This window comes from Passer domesticus, chromosome 15 (assembly GCF_036417665.1).
Source record: "Passer domesticus isolate bPasDom1 chromosome 15, bPasDom1.hap1, whole genome shotgun sequence".
In the NCBI taxonomy this organism is placed as follows: domain Eukaryota; kingdom Metazoa; phylum Chordata; class Aves; order Passeriformes; family Passeridae; genus Passer; species Passer domesticus.
The window spans coordinates 10,913,536-10,937,293 of NC_087488.1; the positions used below are offsets into that span (position 1 = coordinate 10,913,536).

General features: G+C 46.4%; 1 protein-coding gene across 1 annotated transcript in view; it reads left to right on the forward strand.

The window, feature by feature from the left end:
- The first annotated feature begins 322 nt into the window (after positions 1-322).
- Positions 323-23,758, forward strand: part of FAM20C (FAM20C golgi associated secretory pathway kinase) — a 58,040-nt gene continuing 34,604 nt past the window's right edge. The window contains exons 1-3 of the mRNA XM_064389914.1: positions 323-2,618; positions 4,312-4,487; positions 13,023-13,101. Coding sequence (XP_064245984.1) covers positions 2,104-2,618; positions 4,312-4,487; positions 13,023-13,101 — 770 coding nt within the window. The 5' untranslated portion in view covers positions 323-2,103. The remainder of the gene's footprint in view (positions 2,619-4,311; positions 4,488-13,022; positions 13,102-23,758) is intronic.

The following is a 23,758-nucleotide window of genomic DNA, read 5'->3' on the forward strand; positions in this document are numbered from 1 at the left end:
AACACGGCATGGATGTGCTTCAGAGGAGTGCAAAGCACGGGTCTCTGCAGAAGTGCCAGCCAACAGTACTGGATGGAGCCTGGTGGGTGAGGAAAGACTTTCTGAGGAAAATAAATACTTTGATGTGGTTTAATGCAGGGAAAAATGGACTGCCACATTCAGCACTGAGATGGTTCTGTGGAAAGGTGGTGGTGGGTCGGGGTAAGCACTTCATCTTTCTCAGTCCTCCTACAGCCCAACTCAACAGCTGTTGGAGCCCTGCTATGGACCACAGAATCCAGGGCAACGCTGGCCAGAGACAGATGTCTGTGTTCCTGCCTGATTCTGCCAGTTCTCCGCATCCTGCCTGCTCACCTGAAGAACCAGGAACAGCTCGTTCCTTCCTCCAGAGTGCCCTGACTCTCGGACGACTGCCAGCAGCACTCCGCGCGCTGTGCTGGCCCCATGGCCACCACTTCCATCAGCCCACTGGCCACCAGACACGGAACCAGCAGGAGGGAGGGCAGCACGCTGCCGGGTTTGCACAGCCCGAGGGATGCCGGGTTAGCCAGGAAGGTGCTCCGGGGGGAGCGGAGCCGCGGCTGCCCGGGCTGACCTTGCCGGGCGGGGGGCAATACGCCACTTGCCAGCCCGGGCGGTGACGGAGCAGAAGCGCTCCCAGCCCGGGCACACCGCGCTGCTGTTCCCGCAGATTCCTCTCTCCTCTGTCGCTTCTCTGTCTTTTCCCTTTATATTTTTTTTTTTTTCTTTCCCCAAACCTTTGTGGAACAGACGCCCTCTCCTTGCCCCAGTTGGAGCTGCAGTAGAATGAAAAGGGGGGGTGGGAAGGAGGGAGGAGAGGAGGGAGAAAAAAAAAACCTCTTTTGGTTGAGGTTTTCCTGTTACTATCACTGTAGCGTTTATTTAGCCAATCTCCTAACTATGACGTGAGGAAGGCAGGAATCATGGCTCGCTCATAATATTTAACACACCCACTGAAAGCTGGAGCTGCAGAGCTACTAGTCCAACCAGTCTCCAGAATTCAGTGTAGCTGAAAGAGGTTTTCACTCTGCACCTGCCAAAGATCTCTCCCCCCTTTTCCTTCTCTCCCCCTTCTCTCTTCCATTCTCTCTCTCTTTAAAAGAAAGATCTGTAAGACCCAGCAGAGATCAAAGACCTCTTCGCTAAAAAGAACCTCTACTGATTTATATTAGTTTCTTTCCTCTAATCCTTCCTTCTCTCCTTTTTTTTTTTTTCTGTGCCATATTTAACCTTTATGTTGCAGTTGTGCCATCAGACAGTTTTGCAGCCAAAAAAAACCAACCCAAGCCAAAGCACAAGCCCAGCTCGGATACAGCAACCACCCAGACTCGATCTCAGTTGAACTTACTAATCTCTCCCAAGCACTGGACGCGATGGATGAAGAAACGGGAACCGCTCTAAGAAAATGATTTTCCAGCCAATGTTCTTAAAGAGTCTGAGAGAAGAGAGGAAGCAAGAGCGAGCGGGGAGCGCTTCTGCTGCATCACTGCTCAAATCCAAGGGAAAGGAGTCAGCGTTTCCAGCACAGCCAAATATTATGGATGATTTTTTTTCTTCTGTCGTCTTTCTGCACAGGTTTTCTTAATATTTTTATTTTCCCCCTCCTCCTCCCCGTTTTTTTTTTAAATTTTATTTAATCAGCGCCTGTATCTGATGCCGGTTTCTCTCCAAGAGCCAGTTTTCCCTGTTTGTTGTGATCCCTGTAATAAAAAGAGGGAGAAATCGTGAACAGATGGCTTTCTATATTACCATGCCGCTGGCATTGTTTTCCTGTTGATTTTAAAAGCTCGGTCCGGAGCTCCTTTTTCTTTTTTTTTTTCTTTTTTTTTTTTCCCTTTTATTTTTTTTTTCCTCCCCCTCCCAAGTTCTTGATGATACTGAGACATGAGGACCTATCGGGTTTAGCCTGTTTATTTCCCGGCGCCTATGGAGGTAACTTTATTGACTTGATCGCTCGCTTCCCGACCCGAGAGGAGCACGCCGGAGCCCCGGGGGGGGCCCGGCAGCCCCGCGCCCGCCCGGGCTCTGTCCGCCGCCTCCCCTCCCTCCCCCTGCCCCGGTAATTCATCCGCCGCCCCGGCCATGAAAATGCTCCTGGTCCGCAAGTTCCGCGTGCTGATCCTGATGGTGTTCCTCGTCGCCTGCACCATGCACATCATGATCGACCTGCTGCCGCGCCTGGAGCGCCGGGGCCCCGAGGGCCGCCCGGGCTGCTCCTGCCCGCCGCCCGCCGCCGCGCCGCCCCGCGCCGCCGCTCCGCGCTGGCCCAGCAAGCACACGCTGCGGATCCTGCAGGACTTCAGCGCCGAGCCGGCCTCCAACCTCTCGTCGCAGTCGCGGGAGGCGGCGGAGCGGGCGGCGGAGCGGGCGGCGGGCGGCGGGGGCGCGGCGGCGGCGGCGGCGGGGAGGGCGCGGCGCTTGATCGGCCCCGGGGCGCCGCGCCCGCCGCCGCCCGCCGGCAACGCCGCCCCGCTGGCCGCGCTCTTCGAGCACCCGCTCTACCGCAACGCCCTGCCCCCGCTGGCCGACGGAGACCTCCTCTTCAATGTCAACAGCGACATCAGGTTCAACCCGCGGGCGGCCGAGCAGCCCGAGTGGTGAGTGGGACCGGGGGGGGACGTGGCGTGTCCGCAGGGTCGCTGCCTTTCGGTGGGGAACGCGGGGTTTAGGGTGGAAGTGAGCAGAGGGGTGAACGGAGCGTTTCGGGGTCACCGGGAATAAGAGCAGCCCGGTACAGGCTCGCCCGGTAGTGTTCCTTTGGAAAATAAATGCCCTGAAATACAGAATAAACACGGGAGCACAGCAAGGCTGGAGCGCTGAGGCCAAGGGGTCGGTCTGCCCCATCTCCAGCTGCAGCCGAGGAGGATGCTGCCAGAAGAACGGTGTGAGGAAGAGGGTGAGCTCACAGCGAGCCTTCCTCTCCAGCACCTTCCCATCTCCCACCCAGAGGTGAAGGGGCAGAGCAGTGAGGCCAGACAGTAATACATTAACTTTTCTCAAAAGCAGGCTCTAGTGCCACAAAGGCATTCATCCTGGCAGGTATTTCCGCTTTCAGGATCTGATCTGTGCTACATTTTTCATCCTCAATTAATTCCCAGTGCCCTGCACCTCCGCTGCTCTCCAGCCTTCAAAGCAGGCAGTTGCCTCTGTGAATCGTATGCCCTGTTGGCTCCTAAGAAATGCTGAGAAATTCAATGACTGAAAAATCAAAAGGGTTGTCTAATACAACAGCACCCTCTTCCAAACACACTGACATTGTAATGTTTAAACAGCTGCATTGTACCGTGCAAAAGCTCTGTCAAGCTGCAGAGCAGCCAGCATGATCTAAACCTTTAGAAAGAGAGGATAAATAATTCTGATTTCCGCCCTATGAGCATGTGAATTGTCCAGGCCCATTCCATCTAATAATCCTAACTGACTGTGAAGGGAAATAACCTGGAAAGTTTTGTGTTCTCTGAAAGAAAAAGAAAGGGGAAAAAAAGTCACAAATGCCTGAACATCTGGAGATGACTGTAAACACAGAGAACTCTGGATCGAAAATATGGGTTAGTCTGTTCAGTAGGCGAGGAGTGAAATCAACACCGATATCCACAATGCAGCTGCCTCCTGTACATATTTTCCTTAGTGGCTGCAGCCAAGATTCACAGAACTAAAGTGAATTTCAGAAGGTAGTGATCATTTTAATTAATTCTTTGCTGTAGTAGGTTCCTACTGCTCAGGAAGGGGCCAGACCAGCCAGTTCTTCTTTAGCAGCCAGTTCAGAGTGATGCAGTTTCTGTCATTCTCCCTCTTTAAGAAGGAGCAGGGAGGGGTGCATTGGGCACCACAATTCAGGTTCTGCTGCACTGTTTTCTGCATGGGTTTCCTGCCCCATGTCCCTGTTAAATAAAGGTTCAGGATGATGCTGTTGTTCGAGCCAGACCTGTAAAAGCTGTGTGCAACATAAAGTGACCTAAACACAAGGTAAAACTTGAGCTCTGTGTTTCTGCTATGGAAGGGCCTCTGCCAGTGCTCAATGATGCCTCTCTGAGTTTTGCTCCTGACTTTTGTGGGTGATAAGTCAGGCAGGATGAGGGGAAGTGAGAATCCATCTCCACACTGGCCCCAGGTGGGAGAAGGCTCCTGGTGCAGGGAGGAACCTGGGACCTCTCTCCCTTCTGCAGTGCTTTGCCTTTCCAAGTTGTCACATTTTGAAGCCTTGTTTTTTGATGAGTGCTACAAACTGTAACATTATTTCTTTCTCTTCAACTTTGGGTTTTTGTTGTTCTTTTTTTTTTTTTTTGGTGGTAGGCAAAATGAAGATCATCATGAAGAATTTTTGCCAACTGGAGAAACCTCCATAGACTCCTACCCAAACTGGTTAAAATTCCACATTGGCATTAATCGGTACGAGCTGTATTCCAGACATAATCCTGCAATTGAGGCTTTACTACAAGACCTTGTCTCCCAAAAGATAACCAGTGTTGGTATGTTTGGATATATGTTATTTTTTTATCATTATTTGCTCTTTGTTCAGGATCTTACTGCTGTTTGAGTATTAATATTTTGCATGGCTTCTCTCCAGCATCCCTGCAACTTTGCTTTCTGACTTCCCTGCTCATTTTCCCTGCTAAACATAAAGAGATATTTCCAGCTCTGCTATATCTAAATAATTGACAAATCTGCCAGCAAGGCAAGCCCCATTCATGTCAGAGATCCTTTTAGTCACAATCAGGCTGAAAGTGCCCTCTTCAGTTATTTAAAATAAATACGCTGACAAAAAAAAAAAAAAAAAAAAAAAAAAAGAAGAAAAAAAAAGGATGGCACAAAGCAGACAGCATCTTGCACGAGCTGGATTTGTATTACTGGCTGATTATTATTTAAAGGCTGTGCCTGGCAGCCCTGCCTTGCCAGGGGAGGAGAGGCTGCCCTGCAGCCCTGCTGCGGTGGCTGCGGGAGCATCCGGCACCGCGGGCTCTGCGGCTGCGGGAGCTGCAGCTTCCCCAGGCATGGTAGGCAGCTCCAGGCAAGCCAGCCTCCTGCTGAGCAGGGCTCAGCTCTGTTTGCTCTGCCTGTAAATCCTCAACAGGGATGTGCCCATGTCAGCCTTTGGCTCTGGTTAAACAAGGTGACACCGTTCGGGGCTTTTCTCCAGGGTTGTTTAATGGCAACGTGTGTCTTCTTGAATTTAGCTGCGTAGCTGCACAGGGAAAGAAATGTCACAACCTCAGATGAAAGCCCTGGGATACTAAACAAGTGCGCACCCCGTGGTTTCCAGAGGTAGGGAGTTGCAGCACAGGCAGTGGTTTCCATCCACCAGGCAGAAAATGGAGTTACTTGTGCTGACCACAAAGTTGCAAAGTCCCTTTCAGAGGGATGAAATAGCAGGAGCTCTGTGAAAGTGCTGATGGTGTGTTGGCACCGTGGGATGAGGTCAGCAGGTCTTTAACCCTGCAAGGCAAAAATTCCCCTGGCTTCAGCAGGAAATGGTCTGGGCAAGAATAGCTCAAGCAGCCCTAAGGTTTACATTTTCCATTGTGTGAATCACAGCGGCTGCTGAGCAGGAATAAAGGAGCTCCTTGGTCATCAGGAGTGGCTGATTTAGCTGGTTGGGATGGAGTAGGTGTAAAATGCAGGATGCCACAGGAGACCTTCAGCCCAATGAATCTTGCTCTGTGTGTTGGCTGTGCTCAGTGCACTGCTCTGCTGGAGCAGCACTTTGAATAAAGCAGTTTGTGGTACCCAGGTGCCATCCCACATGTTGGATTCAAGGGTCCAGTGGACTTGTAGCTCAGGAAAGAGAACAAACATGGGCTTGTTTATTAGCCTGTGGTGGGTTTTCTGTCCCCAAAAGTCTGCATTGGGGTGATTCACTAAGGGAGTCATGTTTGCCCATTAAGCCATGTGTTTTCCCTTCCCCAGAGGTGACACTGCAGGTAGCAGCAGACTGCCTGTGCTCCTCTGGCCTGCACTGGAGGGTGACGAGGGCACTGAATGGACACAGCCTGGGTGATTTTCCCCCAGACACAGCCCTCACCTTTCCTGACCTCGCCCCTCAATACCCACCAATTTTTGGAATATTAGTGGCACGTGCAAATAGGGATTGAGCCAGCACTTGGTAATACTGTGTGAACATTGCTCCTTGGGCATATCCACTGGGCAGGGACAGATGCAGTCTGTGCCCATCCCTGTCCCCTCAGAGAGCAGCAGTGCCCAGGCAGTGCCCAGAGGGGCAGAGGTGATGCCCAACTGAGGCATCTCTTGAGGTTTGCACAAAGTGCAGTGGCTGCAGCAGTTTGTACCACATGGCTGCTGAGTATTGATCTTTGCTCACCTCCCCAGCAGTCCAGAGCTCAGCTACACTGTCTGTGCAAGAGGAGAGCATCTGCAGCAAACTCAGCAGTGCTCGAGCCATGAAGTCTGTCCCTCCTGCAGTGCAGGGGATGGCTGAGGTGGATTAGGGACTTAGAAGATGGTGGGAGAAAAAGGGAGGTACAAGCAAGAAATAGTATTTCAGTGCTCACTCTTCACTTGATCTTCTGGGCTTGGTGTTCACTTGTGCTTCTGGGCATGTGGCTTCACCTCTCTCTGCTTCAGCTGGCCTAGCAGCAAAGAGTAATTATCATAAAAAATAGGAGTGAGATCCCGACCCTGGTGACGTCAGTGGAAGTTTTTGCCACTTACTTCCCTGGGGCCATGATTTCACCTAATGTGTCATACAGATGTATCATGGGGTTCCCATTAATTCTGATTTTGATGGAGCTTTCTGATCAATGGGGGGAAAGGGCCATGGGAGCACAGAGGAAGATTTATGGTTGCTATTAGCAAGTCCCTTTGGGATTGTCTCTGTTAATGTTTGAACAAGGCTCTTAAGAGCATGGTAGGGCCTCTTATGCCTCTAACAAAAACACAGAGCCATGGTTTCTAGCAATGAATCAGGATAATTTCCATAAATTAAACCATGAGGTATATTTGGTATTGTTGTTGGCCGCTATGGGAACTGACAGGGAATGATTCCTACCCAGTCTAAAATCAAGTACATGGAAAGGGAAGGGGACTTTTGCCAATGTGGAGATGCTGGGATCTGAATTTTGGTGTTAGCATACTGTGACCCTGTGGGGATCCAAGAACTTGCAAAGAAAGAAAGAGTATATTGCTAATACACTTTTTAAAATTATTTTTTGCACAATGCAACTTCTCTTATTTTATGTTGCACATTCTTTGGATGTTTAAAAATACATGTTTTAAAGTAATTCCTGCCAGTTTTCGGCTTTACTGCGGAGTAGCAGAGGGATTCAAAAGTATGTAAGCTGATTAATAAAGAGTAATATATTCGACCAAAGGACATTTATAGGGCTGTTACATTCTTTGCATATTCCTGCTTATCTTCTAATTAGCCTTTTTTTTTTCCTTATGGTCAATTTTTGCTGGGTTGGGGTTTTTTAAGGCATCTGGAAAGATGTCAAATTAGGAGTATAAAATAAATTGAAACCTTGATAATGCCTGGTCTTCAGACTCCTTTTAGCAAGCAGAACAATTAAATATACAGGGTTACAAGCATTAAGTGAAATGGGATATGGCTTCATCCAGTTTCTTCCCAGTGTTCAGATTTACTTTGGCTCTAATAGAATTAGATGATTTGCCTGATACCTACAGTAATTAGATCCAAACTGCAGTAAAGCAGCATTGTTGGCCACGCTGTGATTTCTCTGCTCACCCTGCATTATTTATGGGTGAGAGTGGGGAGCAGACTGATCCCCCACATCTGCTGGGACCACTCACACGACTCTGCCATGTGCAGTGGTATTTTAAAGTGAAAACGGTGACAGAAGCAATTCCCAAGAGCAGGGAGCACCAAGGTGACATTTTCTTGATGTTAAAGTTTAAATGGAACAAATCCATGGGTGGGAAGGAGCATCCCATCCAGCTCCCACAGTGACACCTAGAGCTGGCCTGGGAAAGGACAGGGTTACACAGGCCTGGGCTGGGGATGTTTCTGTGCCCTGCATCTATATATACACACATTTCCTATTCATTTTGTTCAGCATAAAGGGATAGCTCTTAATTCGATTTAATTCGCTGAAAATTTCCTCTTGCCATAAATAGGAGCCTAGAGAGAATTGTTTTTCCACTGAGCACTGAAGCCTGGCTTTCAGAAGCACATGCACAGGCAATTGCACATTTCCTTTGCCTTTCATAGCTGCTTATTGCATGCATAAATAACCATAGTTAGCTATTTTCTTGCATATTTACAAGATGTCTGTGCATAATTGTGGCAGCACTATCAGCAGTTTAGCACCAGCTCTGGCTTGGTGCATTGGAGGGGCACTGTGGGCTTGCTGTCCAGAGGAAATTCCCTGTAAGCAGAATAGATTTTGTAATTCCTCTAAGGAGCTGGGACTTATTTTTTGATTCCTTAAGATCTCTGGTTATAAAGAGAACTGACTACCTGACTGAGGTAATTTGTGAATCTGTGATGCCTTCAGTTTGTGCAGGCAGTAATTAGAAAGCAAGTGTTTGAGATTACTCACACTGGGAATAAGAGCTGCAATTACCTGAGGTGGACTGTGCTTCAAGGCAGGGAAAGAAAAGAGAAAAGGGAATGACAAGACTCTAAATATTGAACATAAATTCTGGCTGTAAAGAAAATCGTGAACACTTCATCCAAAGGAAAGGAAGAAGTGCTTTTGAGAACTTGTGAAAAACAATGAAATGTAGCATCTTTGATTTACTGTGTAAGGAAACAATGAATCAGCCAAGATTCAACAGATTGATTTAATGTACAATTCCAGATGAAAGGAAGGGACTTAAAATGTATAGCAAAGCCTTAGAATCATTTCACAGATCTCTTCCCCTGCTGAAATCTTTCACTTTCTTGACTAAAAGTCCAAAAAGTCCTTTAAAAACAAGTTAGCAGAATTGGCTGAACAAGCACAAACTAAGAGATGATGAGGGCTTGAATTTATTTTTAAAATATGTTCTTTACAGCTTGTACAGGCCATGTCTCCAGCCTGGGGCAGAGCATTACTTGTTAAAGCCAATCAACATATTTATGTTAGATTTAAGCTTGATCTATAAATAGGAATTCAAAATGGATCTGAGCATCCTCTGTTTCAGATGTTAACTGCATCCCAGGCTGTGACTGTATCTCACTTCTCAGGCATTAGCTCTGCATAATTAAATACATTTTAAAATATTTGTTGGATGCTGACCAAAAGAATCAGGAAAAGTTCAGCGATCCTGTTGGGACTCTCTCCCTCCACCAGAAAACCATATGGTGTAGACAGGCTGGTAGCATCAGCGCTGTCATGGGGCAAAACAGAAGAGCTGGAAAGCCAGAGCAGTTGGAATTCCAAATCCCTTTGGGATAAATCCCTTTGGGACAAATCCCTCTGGGCAGCATTGTCAGTGCCAGGGAGTAGCCAGGAACCCTGTAGCATACAGTCTGAAAAGATGCCTGGGAGATGATAGCTGGGACACCTTTTGGATGGGGTCTGTGGCTCAGGGAGGGAATCCAGGACTTGTGCTGGTGAGGTGACAAGGTGGGAAGTCAGACATGGCAGGTGGCCATGGCAGCAGGCTCAGGGATGTAAATGGAGTGGGGATTTTTGCAGGCTTGATCCAAAGTCTGTCAGAGAAAACAGAAGGCATCCCACCAATTTCACTAATCTTTGGACAAGACTCTAATCCCAAACATTCAAGCAAAAAGATATCTCAGGGAATTTTTTGCAAAGCCTCCTGAAGTTAGGAAGATTTCTGATCACACCCTAGAGCCCTTACACTGGGTTAACAGGAAAGGTTAATGCTGCTTTCCATTTCCTTCTACTTTGGAGGGAAAAGAGAGGCTTTGAATTGCCTGAAGATGAAAAGTAATGATGGCATTGGGATTTGTCTTTAGCAGTGTGCCAGTACATCCAGGAGCTGTGTGAGACTTGATTTGAAGTACCTGCTGTGAGCTAGCAGGTTTATAAAGCCTGTACAGAGCTGTTTGTGACCTATGGTGTTACAGTATATTAAAATATTAAAAAGAAAATAAAAGGTGAATTTAGAGTGTGACTAGTGGTTCCTTTGGAATCAGCAGACCCTTGTGTTGCAAGGATTTTGTAAAAATCCCTGGACCTGCTGATCACAGATGTGACAGATGGCAGTGGTGCAGCATCCTGCACTCCTTGGAAAATGGGATGTGCTGCTCCTGGGTGTTGTACATTCTTCAGGAATGGGCAGCAGATAAAGGCACAAGGATGTCTCCAGATGAGCAAATGATGTTTGTTTGGGACAAACCCCTGGGAGATGACAGGCCAAAGTGGCCAGAGGGATGTTTCACTGAGGCTGGGCAGGACAGGGAGGAGCACAGCTCAGAAAAGGAGAGGGGAGCCAGTGTGCAGATGTGATGCTAAGTTAGGACAGGGGAAGTGATCTGACCTAGAGTGGATCATCTCCAGTGAAATCTGCTCTTCTCTGGCATTGTCACCCCCCAAATTTGGGCACCCTGGCTGTTCCAAAGCTGCTCAGTTTGCAGGTACAGCAAGGGTCTTGTTGAGCTCAAAGGAGCAGTCCAAGCTTAGGTGTTCCCCTCTCTGCAGGGATTACAATGTCAACACCAGCCTGGATGTGGAGGGTGGCCTTGCCTCACCCCCGGCCTGGCCAGCATAGCTGTGGCACTGGAAGAGCTGCAGTGAGTCTGAGGAATGGGGGAAGCCAAGGTGGAGCTCTGGCATCGGGGGGTTTTCCATGCTCCATAGGTTTTCCAGCCTGCAGGGTTTTCCACCCTGCCCTGTCCTAAAGCACAATGGGACACAATCCCCAGCAGTGTCCCCCTCTGGTTTCAGAGTTCCAAAGCTTGCTCCCAGCAGCAGTGGAGGAGCCAGCAAAACTTGTGTTGGGATGAGGCTACTGGTGCAACCAATTAAGGCAATACAATAAGATGGATCTAAAAAGATGAGGGAGATGCTTTTGTCTTACTTCAGCTCAGTTCCTTCTGACAGGAAGGCAGGCTTTTGTGTCTCATGGAAGAATTATTCTGAATTGTTAATCTTCTTCATGCATTTGCCTGCTTGGTGATGACATCCTTGCTGTTGAGTTTGGCTGCTAACAAAATCATTATCTGTTGAGTGGCTTTAATTAGCTGAGAAACCAGTCCTTTACTGTCTGAAGCTCTGTGCCTAGAGAAGGGTGCTGAAAATTCCTTTTTTCCTTCTTTGCTTTGCTGTGGTGGCAGGGGGTTTACATTAGTGGATCTTTAAGGCCCCTTCCAACCCAGACCATTCTGTGATTCCATGTTTCTTTGAAATGCCAGGCCTGTGGTGGTGGCTGAGCAGAGAGGGTGGTGGGGAGTGCCCTGTGTGTCCCTGTGGCCATGGCCAAGGGCAGCTCCAGCTGCCACGCTAACCAGGGCTGCTTCCAGAGTGCCCCAGGGCACCACAGGCAGGGTTTGCACTGGAAAGTTTCTCTTCTCATCGTCCTCAGGCTCTGAGCTGGGCATGAAAAAGCTTTGTCCTCCTCCTGCCCTCAGGTGCAGACCTGTCCTGCACAGGGGAGGGAGTTTAAGCCAGGAAAGCCCTCTGCTTCTGCTTTACCTGGTCAGTGCAAATTGCTAATGCCCTTTAATTTCTAATTATTTATTTGTTCCTTTGGGATAAAGTGAAAGGCAAGAGAAGGCTGGGATCAGCAAAACAGCAGGACAGGAGGGATTTTATTCTAGGAGAAGTGTAATTACACTGACCAGATTTGCATAGCATTTTGTTGCAAAAATATAGGTTACAAGTGCTGAAAGAGAGCTGATGAACTATCAGTGATAAGGCACAGAGATGAGTAATTAAAAAGATGTGCAGTTAATGGCTTTGGTTAGAGAAAAAACATGTACAAGCTGTATAGGTGGAACAAGGGCAACTCTCAGCCAGAATTTACAGAGTAAGATAACTTGACATTTCTGTAGTTCTCCAGTTGACATGGCTTTTGTCAGAACTGCAAAGAAAGGGATTGATTATCTGATGATTCCTAGAAAACATCTTTAAAAGACTGACTCATCCACACAGCCCTGCTGGCCTTCCCAGCACAGAGGTGCATTTAGGAGTCAGGCTATAGGTCATTCATTTATTATGAAGCTTGTGATTGAGGCAGCAGAAAAGCAGCTGTTTTCTGAAGTATATGTTTATCTTTTTAAAGCAGACTTACCATCAAGTAAAATGCATTTTCTTAAATTCTTTTATATATATATGTATATTAATCCTGATTTTAAAAACACTATAATCTGGCTGTTACTGTGACATTGTTCAAGTTTTTCAGAATGATATGAATGAGTATCAAATTCCCATTAGCTCCCAGCTGGGAGATGAGCAAAGTCACTGTCCTTGTCACCTTCACTGTGCTCTTGTGCCCTCCCAGCCAAGCCAGGCTGCTCTGCAGAGCTCTGCTCTCATGTATTAACCACCCTGGGATCCCTGGAAGATGGTGGCTGGGCTTGGCTAAATTTCCATTGTGCACAGAGGAGGTGAATTTACATATCTCTGCTGCTCAGGAACAGTTATTAAAATCGCAGCAGAGATCAGAGATTGCTACAGTATCTGCTCATACTTTTAATTAAGGCGCTGTCTGCTGTGCACTGGGCTGTACATCCCAGCTGCAGCTGTCTCTGAAAGCACCCCATCTCCTTTCCCAGTGTGAGCCCCTTGTTAAAAGGGACTCCAAAAGCAAGAGATGGGGAAAACAAGACTCCAATGGTTTGCTTCTATGGGTGCTGTTCATCTGGGGTGCTTATGGAGCCCATGGTGGCCAGAAAAAGGCAAAAATGGTCAGGAAATACAATCCATGCTTAGACCTGGCCAACACTCAAAGCCCTTCCCTGTACTCTGTGAATAATCTGTTGCACAGTTGGGATCACTCTGATACCACAGTGCTGAGCTGATGCAGAGGAAAGCAGATATGATTTGGTTTCAAGGAAACTGTCAGTAGATCTGTGTTTCAAGGATACTGTCAGTAGATCTATGTTTCATTTTAAAGCTGTTTTGTGTTCTTCCCCACAGCTATGAAATCAGGAGGCACCCAGCTGAAGCTGATCATGACATTCCAGAACTATGGACAAGCATTGTTTAAACCAATGAAGTAAGTTTGAAAAGTCTGTGATTTAAAGGGGAATTGTGGTGGAGTAGCCATTTCCTCGGCTGTTAAATTGTGCTGTAGGATCTCCCAAGGTTAATGTGTCTGGTTCCTGAGCCTTGCTGCTCAGCCTGGATCTTCAGGGTCTGCTGATCCCTTGTCCTGCTAGACTGGTCTTTGGAAGAGATGCTGGGGAGGCTTCAGAGACATTACAGTCTTCTCAGGAATGTTATTTACTGTGATCTCTGTGAAATCTCCTGTCATAAATACAGGATGTTTTCAGCATTTCTATCTTGTGTAAACTTATTCCAGAGGTCTGAGCTTTATCTTGTGTCAGTGCTCCTCTGGAACATGGCCAGCCAAGAGAGATGATTCAGAACAGCTTTGGGAAGAGCTAAAGAGTATTTGTCTGATAAATTAGAATTTAATCAGTTGATTTATTATTGTTTGCATTACAGAGTGGTATTAGTAATTTCATGGGGTCTGTGCTGAGTCTGTGAAAATGAGTTTATCCAAGAGTGGTACTGCAAGGAAATGACTCTGGAGAGAAAGGGAAGGACTAGGATTGTGCAGCCTTGATTTGTGCCTGCCTGGATCCCATTGAGATGAGAGAAGTTATTCAGATACAAAAGAGACTCCTGAATCCTGACCTGTATGTTTATGTTGTAAGAAGGAAAATGACTCTGAGCTCGTAGAGGGTTTAGCAAAAGCCACCCAGGGCTGCAAAATGTTTAATGGAGCTATTCAGTATCTGTGCCAAGGGTACCACTGGAATAATAAATTAATTTCCTTTTTTTGTTCCCACTGTAGAGAAATTTAGTTAATTTCCTCTAAGATGAACCATAGAAGACTAGAGTAGCTGAGAATGGGAGGTTTGGAGTATGTGTTGTCACTGTGTTAGAGCTGTAGTGGGGAACACAGCTCAGCAGGGAGCTACTGAGATTCCCTGTTCCACAACAGGTTTTGCTGTAGATTGACTTTAGACAGGTACAGATTTTACTTGATTTTATTTTACTGCCAGAAAGGTCAAAAAATTGGTCTGACCTTCCTTTAACCCAAGTTCAAGCAGAACCCTCCCTATGTGCCTCTATCCTGGGAATCACAAGAAAATCCTATGAACTTCCAGGGAGCACAAGGCATTTCTGCAAAGGCCAAATGCCTCTGTGCCATTTCCCAAACTGCACACAAATCTCTCCATGTTTCTAAGGGATTGCTGGCTGCCTGGGAGAGGCTGGAGGAAGCACAGATGATACTGGCAACTCAGAGGGAAGGTGGTACCAGAGAGCATCTGCTCCAGCACCTGCCCTTGCTCTCCCTGTGCTCTCCCTGAGGGTTTAGATCACCAAGCCATGGGCCCATCCCCTTTATCTGCAGGTTTGATGCATACAGGCACAATTCCTAATCATGTCTTGTCCCACATGCAAAATCCAGAGCCAGGGGATTCAGGCTGCCTTTGAGTATTTGGCAGAGTCGTGGTTGCACTCTTAGCTTTTCACATAGTGTGTGACATGTTCCTTCTGCATCTCCTCAGATGCAGATAATCTCAGCCTTTGTCTTTGGTATGACATTGTGATTCTGGGAGTGCTAATGAGGTCAGATCAAAATACTGCACCATGCACAGCCCCAGCAAGATGATGGATGACAACAGAGGTGTAGCCACGTTCCTGTGTAGAAGCAATTACTACCACCTACTAGAACTATACCAGAAAATTATGATATCTTAATCATTCCCTTGGCTTGATTTGAGGGGCAGCAACACCCTCTTTTCTCAACTGCTCTTTTCACTGCATAAACCCCTGGAGGAAGCATTCAGCAGCTGCTTTTCCAGGCAGCACACCTTCCAGGAGCAGCACTGCTGCAAATGTGCTGAGTGTGGCTGAGCACATTAGTGATTTGGAGTAAGGGTGTTTGCAAGCATTTGTCTTCACTCTGATAACAGGGAGCAGGGAGCCAGATGCTCAGCTAGCATAAATCTTCCTAGCTCCTTTGGCATCTGGTCCCACTGGCCTCTTTCTCCACCTTATGGACTGTGGTTGATGAAGTTCTTGGACAGGTTTGCAGCATCATTTCTTTATACAGAAATAAGCAGCCTAGAATGAAATAAATAAAAATAAAAAAACAGGCTTTAAATCTATGAGACTTATGCTTGTAGGATCTTCTTAAGGTCCTTGACAGCTTCCATGATGTTTCTTGTGCTTCCCCTTTTCTATAGGGCACCCTTTTTAACCAGGCCTCTCAAAGCTGGATGTTCCTTCCCAGGACAGGAGGCTGTAGGTAGCTCAGAGACATTTCTGCTCATCAGGCCTGGCAGGCAATTTTTTTCTAAGTAGTTTAGAGCCATAAAATGTCATTCTGGGGGCTACATCTGAGATGAGCTCATTGAAGGAAACCATTGGTGAGTACTCAGGTTGTCTCCACCTGGTGCATCCTACATTTCACTTGTTTCTGTGTTATCAGCTCTGTGGCTTTTCAAAGCAGCAGAAATTACACTTTTTTTCCTCATGACTTGATAAGCCTCTTCAGACAAGCAACCTCCTTCATGAACACAACTATTAGATAGGGCTGAGTGTAGGATTTCAAGCCTGATCCCAAGGAATATTGACAGGAAACTCTGGATTTTCCCATTCTGTCTGAGATCTCAAATATTGAAAGCTGCATGCTGTGAGGTACATGGAGGGTATTCTGTAGACATGAGGCCAGTCCCAGGCTCTGCTTGGATTTGATTTGCTGGAATTGCCTGGAAAGCTGTTTTTGCCACACAAAACTGTACTCAGTGCCTTCCAAACTGAATTAATACCTGCTTGAGTGGGACTGCAGCAGATAGCAGAGACATGCCAGCCCTTCCCTGACACATTTGGGCATCTGCTCATGGGAGGGGAGCTCTCCAGACCTTTGGCAGTGTCTTCTACAGGGCAGCCACAGCAAAATGTGCTCCCTGGAAAACTGCTGAACACACTGCAGAACTGCTCTGACTGGCTCTGCCCTTTCCCAGCCTCCCAATTCCACACTGAATTTATTCAGGGAGCAAGCCAGCTCCGGAAAAGCCCAGGCAGAATTTGGAAATGGGGAAATGAGAATCAGCCTTTGGCATCTTTGTGCACTGTGTTTGACATTAACTGACAGCTCTTCATCTGGACATTGATTCAGGCTAGTGGAGCAAATGAGAGAAGTGTAGCAGTCAGGGAAATGTGATAGCTGTAAATAAAGCCTGATCAGCTGCAATTATTTTATTTACCCATGGCTCTGCATCTTCATTTCTGAAATAATTGCCCATAAAGTATTGCAGAAGAAGCCAAATCTATTTATAAATCCTATGGCCCAGTAATAATAATTCCAAATGCATGATAGAAAAAGCACGTATTTGCTAAAACTCCAGGGAAGATTTAATGTATTTGCAATGTATCTTACAGTTAATGTGTACTTTTATTCAGCTCATAACAGTTCAATCATACAAAATTATTACCATATGGGACAGAAAAAAAATAGCAACCTCCCCTCCTCCCATGATTAGTGTATCTAACTGTACTAGTACTGTACATGCAACATAATAAAATTTATTTCCATGACTGCTGCTATCTGCAGTTGCAGCTTTCTGTATGACTTATCAGGTAGGGATGGGTAGAGCCATAAATGTCAAAAGTGTTTTGGCTCACTTGTCCAAAAGGAGCATTTGTAGCTTTGTAGTTTTATTTGGTTTCCCTTTGTTTCTGCTGGCTCGTGGAGTTAAATAGCTGGCTCAGCCACAAAACCAACACACTATTTTTTTCCTCCCAAGGCTTTATTCTTGAAGAGGGAAATTCTGCTCCAGCAGAGCAAGCATTAGGATTCCTATTGCACACACTGGTGCCAGGATTTTGAGAGGTTTTTACAGTTCCTTATGGAAAAGCCAAATAGGATCAGATAGAAAATTATACCTTGTTATTGGAGTTGTGAGAAAAGTGTCCTGTTGTGTGTGTTTAGGAACGACATCTCTCATCCCATTTTTATAGACTGCATTGTACAAATGTGTGCAAGGGGTATTCATTATAAAATCTTTGAGGCTTATTTGTTCCATTCAAAGAAATACTACTGTATCTAGTGAACTCAGTTTTGACTAAACACATAAAAGCCAGTTCTGCTCCAACTTTAGATTTTACTTGATATTTTTAACATCTTCTTTTTATTCTTCTGATTTTACAAGTCACAGTACCGGATTAGAAAGAGCCACATGACTCTTTCTTCTAGTAGATGAAGTTTGCAGTTCAAGTCTTTAATAAAGTAGAGCCAATTAGTCTCAGGGGGATAGCAGGCCAGAAGAGGATTTTGGGGTTGTGAAATCCAGTCCCCTTGACTCATGAGCATTCATTAACCGATCAAACACTGCTGACTGTGTTATTTGTAGCTTTGACTCTCACTGTCCCTCCTGAAACTTGCTGCTGTGGAAATAATGCTGCCCATGGGAGCAGCTCCATGTTCCTGGAGCCTTCAGAGCCCTGACCCATCCCAGTGCCAGCACAAAACTGGCTGGTAGCCACAGACTGGGGCAAACTGCTCTCTAGTGAAAGAAGCACGCCCACCTTTCAGTTCTGTAATGCTCCTGTAGCTACCTCGTGGCTCCAAGACACAGCTGTTGTTAACTGGGCTGAGATCAAGCAGCCAAGGTCATAGAAAAGCTAATAGTGTCCCTCAAGGGTGTGGATGTGACACCTGGGGACGTGGTTTAATCGTCAACAGCGTGTGCTGGGTGTTGAGTTGGGAGCTGGGCTTGGCAATGTTGTGTTAGTGGTTGGACTCAATGATCTCAGGGGTCTTTCCAATTTAAATGAGTTTATGATTCTGTGATTTTTGTTTCAATTGGCAAAGCACAGCTTTTCACTGGCTTTTAGATGTCATACTTAGAGTGACAAAGGATTAGCAACATTCTTCAAGTTTCTCTTTGATTTGCTTTTGGACTGTTTAACAAATAATGCATCCTTTGATAGGGATATTAAATAGTCCAAACAATCCCTGTAATACAAACAACTGTTAATCACTTTCATTTCCCACAGTTCTATTCCCTTTCTGAAGTTGTGGCTGTTGTACCTGGGAAGTGCAGCCTCCAGGCTTCATTATCATATCAATTAGGGTGGTGTAATCCTTCTGCACTGGTGGCACTGCTTCCAAGCCAGAGGAGTTGAAATGAACTCCAGGATGGAGGCTGCTGAAAGATTGCTTTCCTTATTACATTGCATCTCATGCTGTTTTGAGGAAATACGTTTTGCCAACCTGTTACATGTGAGCTGGCAGGCATCCAGTATAAACATACTGTTATAAGTCAACATAGCAATTAAATCAAATTGCAATGTTTTCTCTGAGCAGCTAGAGAAGTGAGATGTGCATCCAGTAGCTGCTCTGCTAGGAGCCTTGCAGGATTAGCACTTTGGCACTCTGGAATGTGCTCTGGGAAACCCAGCTGATGGTCACTGGTCAAAGTACAGCCCAGCCACTGAGCTTTGTCCCTGGGCTAAGCAGTGTTACTGTGCCAGCCACTGCTTCTGTGCAAGGTGGCTTACTGGGGAGCTGAGGGTGAATGAACTGGTTGGAAAGGTTGAAACTGGCATTCCCAGCATTCAGTTCATGTAGGAGTATTTTAAAATTGCAAGGAATGCTCTCATTATATCAGGAAGAGGAAGTGCTTTCATTGCTGCTGCAAGGAATAATCAGTAATCAGATATTCTATGGATCTCATCCGTGAGATTTGGGCTTTTTAAGGGCATTCAAATCCTTGCCAGCCAAATCCCTGCTGAAATGTTTACCTGAATAAGACTGATAGGGCACATTTGATTGTACTTGTATCAGGAATAAATCTGGAGTTAACTGGATGAATTATATCCTTTGATATTTAAAGTGCATGAGATCTGAATGTGATCCTAAATAAGGACAGTGGAGGATGCTGTGTAGTATTTTAGCTCTTTAACTTTTGGTATATTATGCATGAACTGTTTTTCTCTTTTATAACTAATCCTGTTCATCAGATCAGACTTCTTCAGTATTTCAGTGCCAATTGTGTTTCAGGACTCAGCAGTGCCTCTGGTCCAAATCTCATTTATGCAGATGGGAAAATTTGTGGTGACTTCAAGGAGAGTTGGATCAGGATTGTGGCTGACTGATGGCCCTGGACAGCAGTGAAATCCAATCTCTGTCCACCACTGTGCTCTGCATTTCCCCTTGCCACAGCTCAGCAACTGCTGGTTGGAATATTGATCAATCCCATCCAGCTCGGGAGCAATTTGTTCTCAAATTCTGCAAACATGTTCATGGAATGACCCCAGAGTCAATGTCTGCAAGCCCAGGTAGCTCAAAGGTTGTCTGTTCAGATTAGGGTCTGCAGGGACCTGTGGCAGCAGATTTCACTGTGCCAGCAGCCAGGAAGGGAAGATAAACCTCCTTCCCTCTCTGGGCAGCAGCTCTGGTGTGCTTTCCCTGGATTATCCCTCCTGGAGCAGGGCAGGATCTGCTCTAAGCCAGGACTGGACAATGTGAGTCCCAGTGCTGGGAGGGACCAGACCTTCTTCCAACAAACCAGGGCTGTTTGCTGGATATCACCATCTCCATGGGGTTCAGCTCCATCCCACTTCCCAGCACAGGGCAGCTGCCATCCACCACTGCTGGTGAATTATCCCCTAAATCCCTCTCTCCTGACTTCCCCATGGCATCTTCAGCTCCTGACAGACTATGCTCTGCAGCTCACAGAAATGCCAACACCACAATCTCTGTCTGGGGCTTTTTGTACAGCCTTCCATTTTTCCTCAGCTCATTTGCTGGGCTGTTTTTTTCCAAATGCTAACAGGATGCTCAATATCTGGTTTTGTTCTTGTCTTACACCGACACAAATGGGCACAGGTGCTGCCTGTACCTGCCCCTTAACACTGTTTGAAGGGAGACCTGAGTCTACAGTCACATTTTACAGTACAGAATTGTCCCTGCTTGATTAGCTGCCTTCTAGGTACTCATAGAATCTTGCTAATTAGTCTTTGGGAACAAAAACATGATGGTGTTTATTTTTTCTTTAAAAGGCAGTCATTGCAGCAGCTTTTTTTTTTTTTTTTTTTTTTACATTACCACAGTATATTAGGAAAGAACCATCTTCAGTGTCTGATTTTAATCAAGCCACTTCTTCACTTTAATTTTCTGCATACCAAGAAGTGCAGTCCTGTGGCTTTGTCTTTTAATCAGAGAGGCACTTTAGCTCCTCAGTTCCTTATTTCACACAGTTTACCATGTATCAATGGAGCAGAAAAGCAAAGAGCTGGCATGAAATGCATAGTCTGTAATTTACTGCTGAGTAGCAGGGCTTGGCACACAGGGGGCTGGTGGAGCACTGAGGTAAGATGTCCTAGTAAATCTAAGCCAAAAAAAAGTGTCCACAATGTTTTCAGTGGGTTATGCAGATACTGCTACCCTGAAACATTCCATGGGAATTTGTCTCTGTTTCTCTACAATTTATAATCCTTAAACTAGTCTCCAGAGGCTGAAATTCAGGGAGGGGAAAATGATTTGTGCAAGACTTGTGGCATAAACCACAGGCTGAGGCTGTTTTCTCTCTGGAGCAGCTCACATGGCTTTGTCCTGAGGATGAGTTGCACCATCCTCATCTCACCCTTTGGGAGGAGTTATTTTTGGATGTTTTATGAAGCTAAATTGCTCTTTCTCTGCCCCTTGTCTTTATCTCACACAGAGATAGCTCTGGGGATCACTAGCACTTTGGAGGAGGCAATTGGGGATTTGGCCATTTGTGCCAAGATTTGTTTGAAGTTTGTCAGCTCATTTAAGCCCTCAGCATTTCTACAGGTTTTTGAGTTAGGGCTGCTGGCCATCCAAAGGGGCAGGAGATAAGCAGCAGTGAAATGGATCTGATGAAACAGCAAGTGTTGGACTGAGGACCCGTGCCCAGCTTCTCCAGAGGTCAGCAGTCCAGGCAGCAGAGTTCAGTGGTCAGTGACAATGCAAAAATGGTGTGCCATTGAGGACAGACCCAAAGTCTGTCCTGCAGGTCAAGACAGGAAGAGTTTGGCAAAGCTTAGGAGAGAGGGCACAGCATAAATCTCAATGACGCCCTTGGAATGGTGCTGTAGGTGACTCACTGCTGTAAATCAACAAATAATAACTGTGCTGTTAATAACACAGATTTAGGGCATGCTGGAAGTTCCTGAGTTTTTATTTTTTTCCTTTTCAGTGTCTAGTTCAATAGTCTTAGTACTTTTCTTCTTAATTTATAATTTTTCACCCTGCTGTAGTGTTCTGCATATGGGTAAATAAAAGTGAGAAAGCCTGAAAGACTCATTTGCATGTGAAGAAGTGGCAGAAACACAGAGTAAGTAGCATCTGCAAATGTGTGGGAGCTGGAGAGTAGCGGGGGGACAGCAAAACTGTTGTAAATAGAAGCAGCTTAAAGTGCAGGATTATGTGCTATGGATAATAAAACACCCCAAGCCTGCACATAAGCCAGATACTGTTCTCAGCAGCAGCATCCAGCTGATCCTGTTAGCACTTCAAGGCCCTTTTGTAAACCTTGCTGGTTGGTAGTCCAAATTCTTCGTGCCAGGCTGTTCACCTGGCCAGAGGACATGTAAGGCTGGCCATGGAGACCTAGCAGAAATATTGCACACAGACCTCATCTATACACAGGCGGTGTATGGATTTTAAACTGCTTTGATTAGCTGGCACCAGCAGCAAAAGGAATGGAGATGTTAAATAAATCTATAGGTTTATGGGAAATCTGGCAATAATTGGTATAATTTGCTTTGGTTTCCAGTATGAAAGCTTAGTTTGAGTCTATTTCATGATACACAAAAAGGGAATTTTGACCCAGTGTATTTGTGTTTTCCTGTATTCTGTGCCTGTTTGAATCACCGCTCTAAGATAACACAGCCAAAATTTTCAAACAAATCTCTTTTGCATCTGATTCTTTAGGGGGTTTATTAGGCAGAAAATTTTATTCCCAGGGCATAAAACCCAGAGATTTTTCAGCCTTTCATGTTGCAAACCCAGGTTTTGTGTTGGGGCCCTGAGTGAGCCCCAGCCAAGAGGAGGGAGAGCAGTGCTGTGGTTCTGAGCCAGCTCTGTCTTGTGGGCTGGCAATGGCAGACAATTGACAGCAAAATCCTGGTTTTCTCCATAGGATTGAAATGTGGGGCTAGGGGCTGTTGGCAGTAGAAGGATGGGGTCCAGCAAGAAGAATTTGTGCCAGCCCTGGAAAAGATGGGGACAGCAGCCATCCCCTCAGCTTGACTCAGTGCCACCAGGAGGGCTGACTCTGCTTTTCCCATTGCCTAATTTTCCCATTCCCAGAGCCAGCTCAATTTTTTTTGCAGCCTCTCAGGTACAGGGTAACTGGGATTTTAGCCCAAAACTTGTCCTTTAATGCTCTGCCTGACCTACTTGTCACAGCCCGTGGGGAGCCGCGGGGGTTTCTGCTCCGCTTGTGCTTCTCTTCCAAGAGTCAGGCTTTTGTGCCCAGTGCTATCATGGTGCCTTGAAGTTATCTTGGCATACTCTGGGTATTATGGTACAGAAGCTGGTTTTTCTGTGCTTCAGTAGCACTCAGGGCACTGATGCTTTGCCTGGAGCATGGCAAAGCTCTCATGCTGCAGCGTGGAGGGCAGTGCCAGTCCAGAGAGAGCCCATGGCCCTGGGCTCTGTGAGCACAGACAGGCCCTGCTCTGTTAGCAGTCAGTGAGAGATGGATTCTGCAGCAGATCCAGGCCACCTATTCAAGTCCAGGTTCTTTTGGCACCCGTGAAATTGTCTGACAACTTGTGAGCGGGCAGAGTGCCATGTGAGCAGATGGGCTGGCTGTCCTGGCAGCCAAGAGCCTGGGATGCTCAGCTGGCAGAGGGGAATGGGAGCGCAGCTCCTCACTGCTCCTGTCCAAATGCCTGTCCCTCCTGAAGTTACCCTGGGAAAGAGCAGGCACAGGGGGTGTCTGGCATGGGCATGGGGTGTTTCACAGCAGAGATGATACCCCCACATCCTGCCCTGGGCTCCTGCAACTCCAACACCGAGGACGAGGCAGTTTCTGAGATGCTTTCAGCCCAAGCTCCCCTCTGGGGACAGCTGGCACCTGCCACCATCCTGTGTCTTCCAGAGACTCAGCTTGAAGGCAACAGCATAGCAATTATTTTTTTAACTACCTCTGCTAGGTGGTTTCCTATGAGAAGTGAATCCTGAGATAAAGGGATTAAAACATCCTCTTTGAGGCTTCAGAAACTGTCACAAGGACTTTCTCCAGAGAAGGCCTTAATGCTCATCACCCTGAGGGGCAGCTCTCCTCACACAGGCATGCACTGCATGATGATTGACACATCATTAATTACTGTTATTAATTAACCCCATAATCTGAAGGGATGGGGAAGGAATTCCTAGCAGGGCTGGATCCTGTCATTTTTTTGAACACTAGGGTCCCCTGTGCTGCTGCATTCCCACACCCATCTGGCTTTGGGACTGAAGAAGCTCATAAAGAAGGCAGGACTAATGAACTGCCTTTTACAGGCCCCCATCAACTGCCTTCATTTCCTGGCAGCCACAGTTCAAGTTTTGCAGGAGAGCAGCTATTTGTATCTATTACTTGGAGTTTAGAGGAAGAGGAAAATGGAAAAAAAATAAAAATTAAGGAATTGCTTGTTCCCTTTCAGACTCCCCTTGT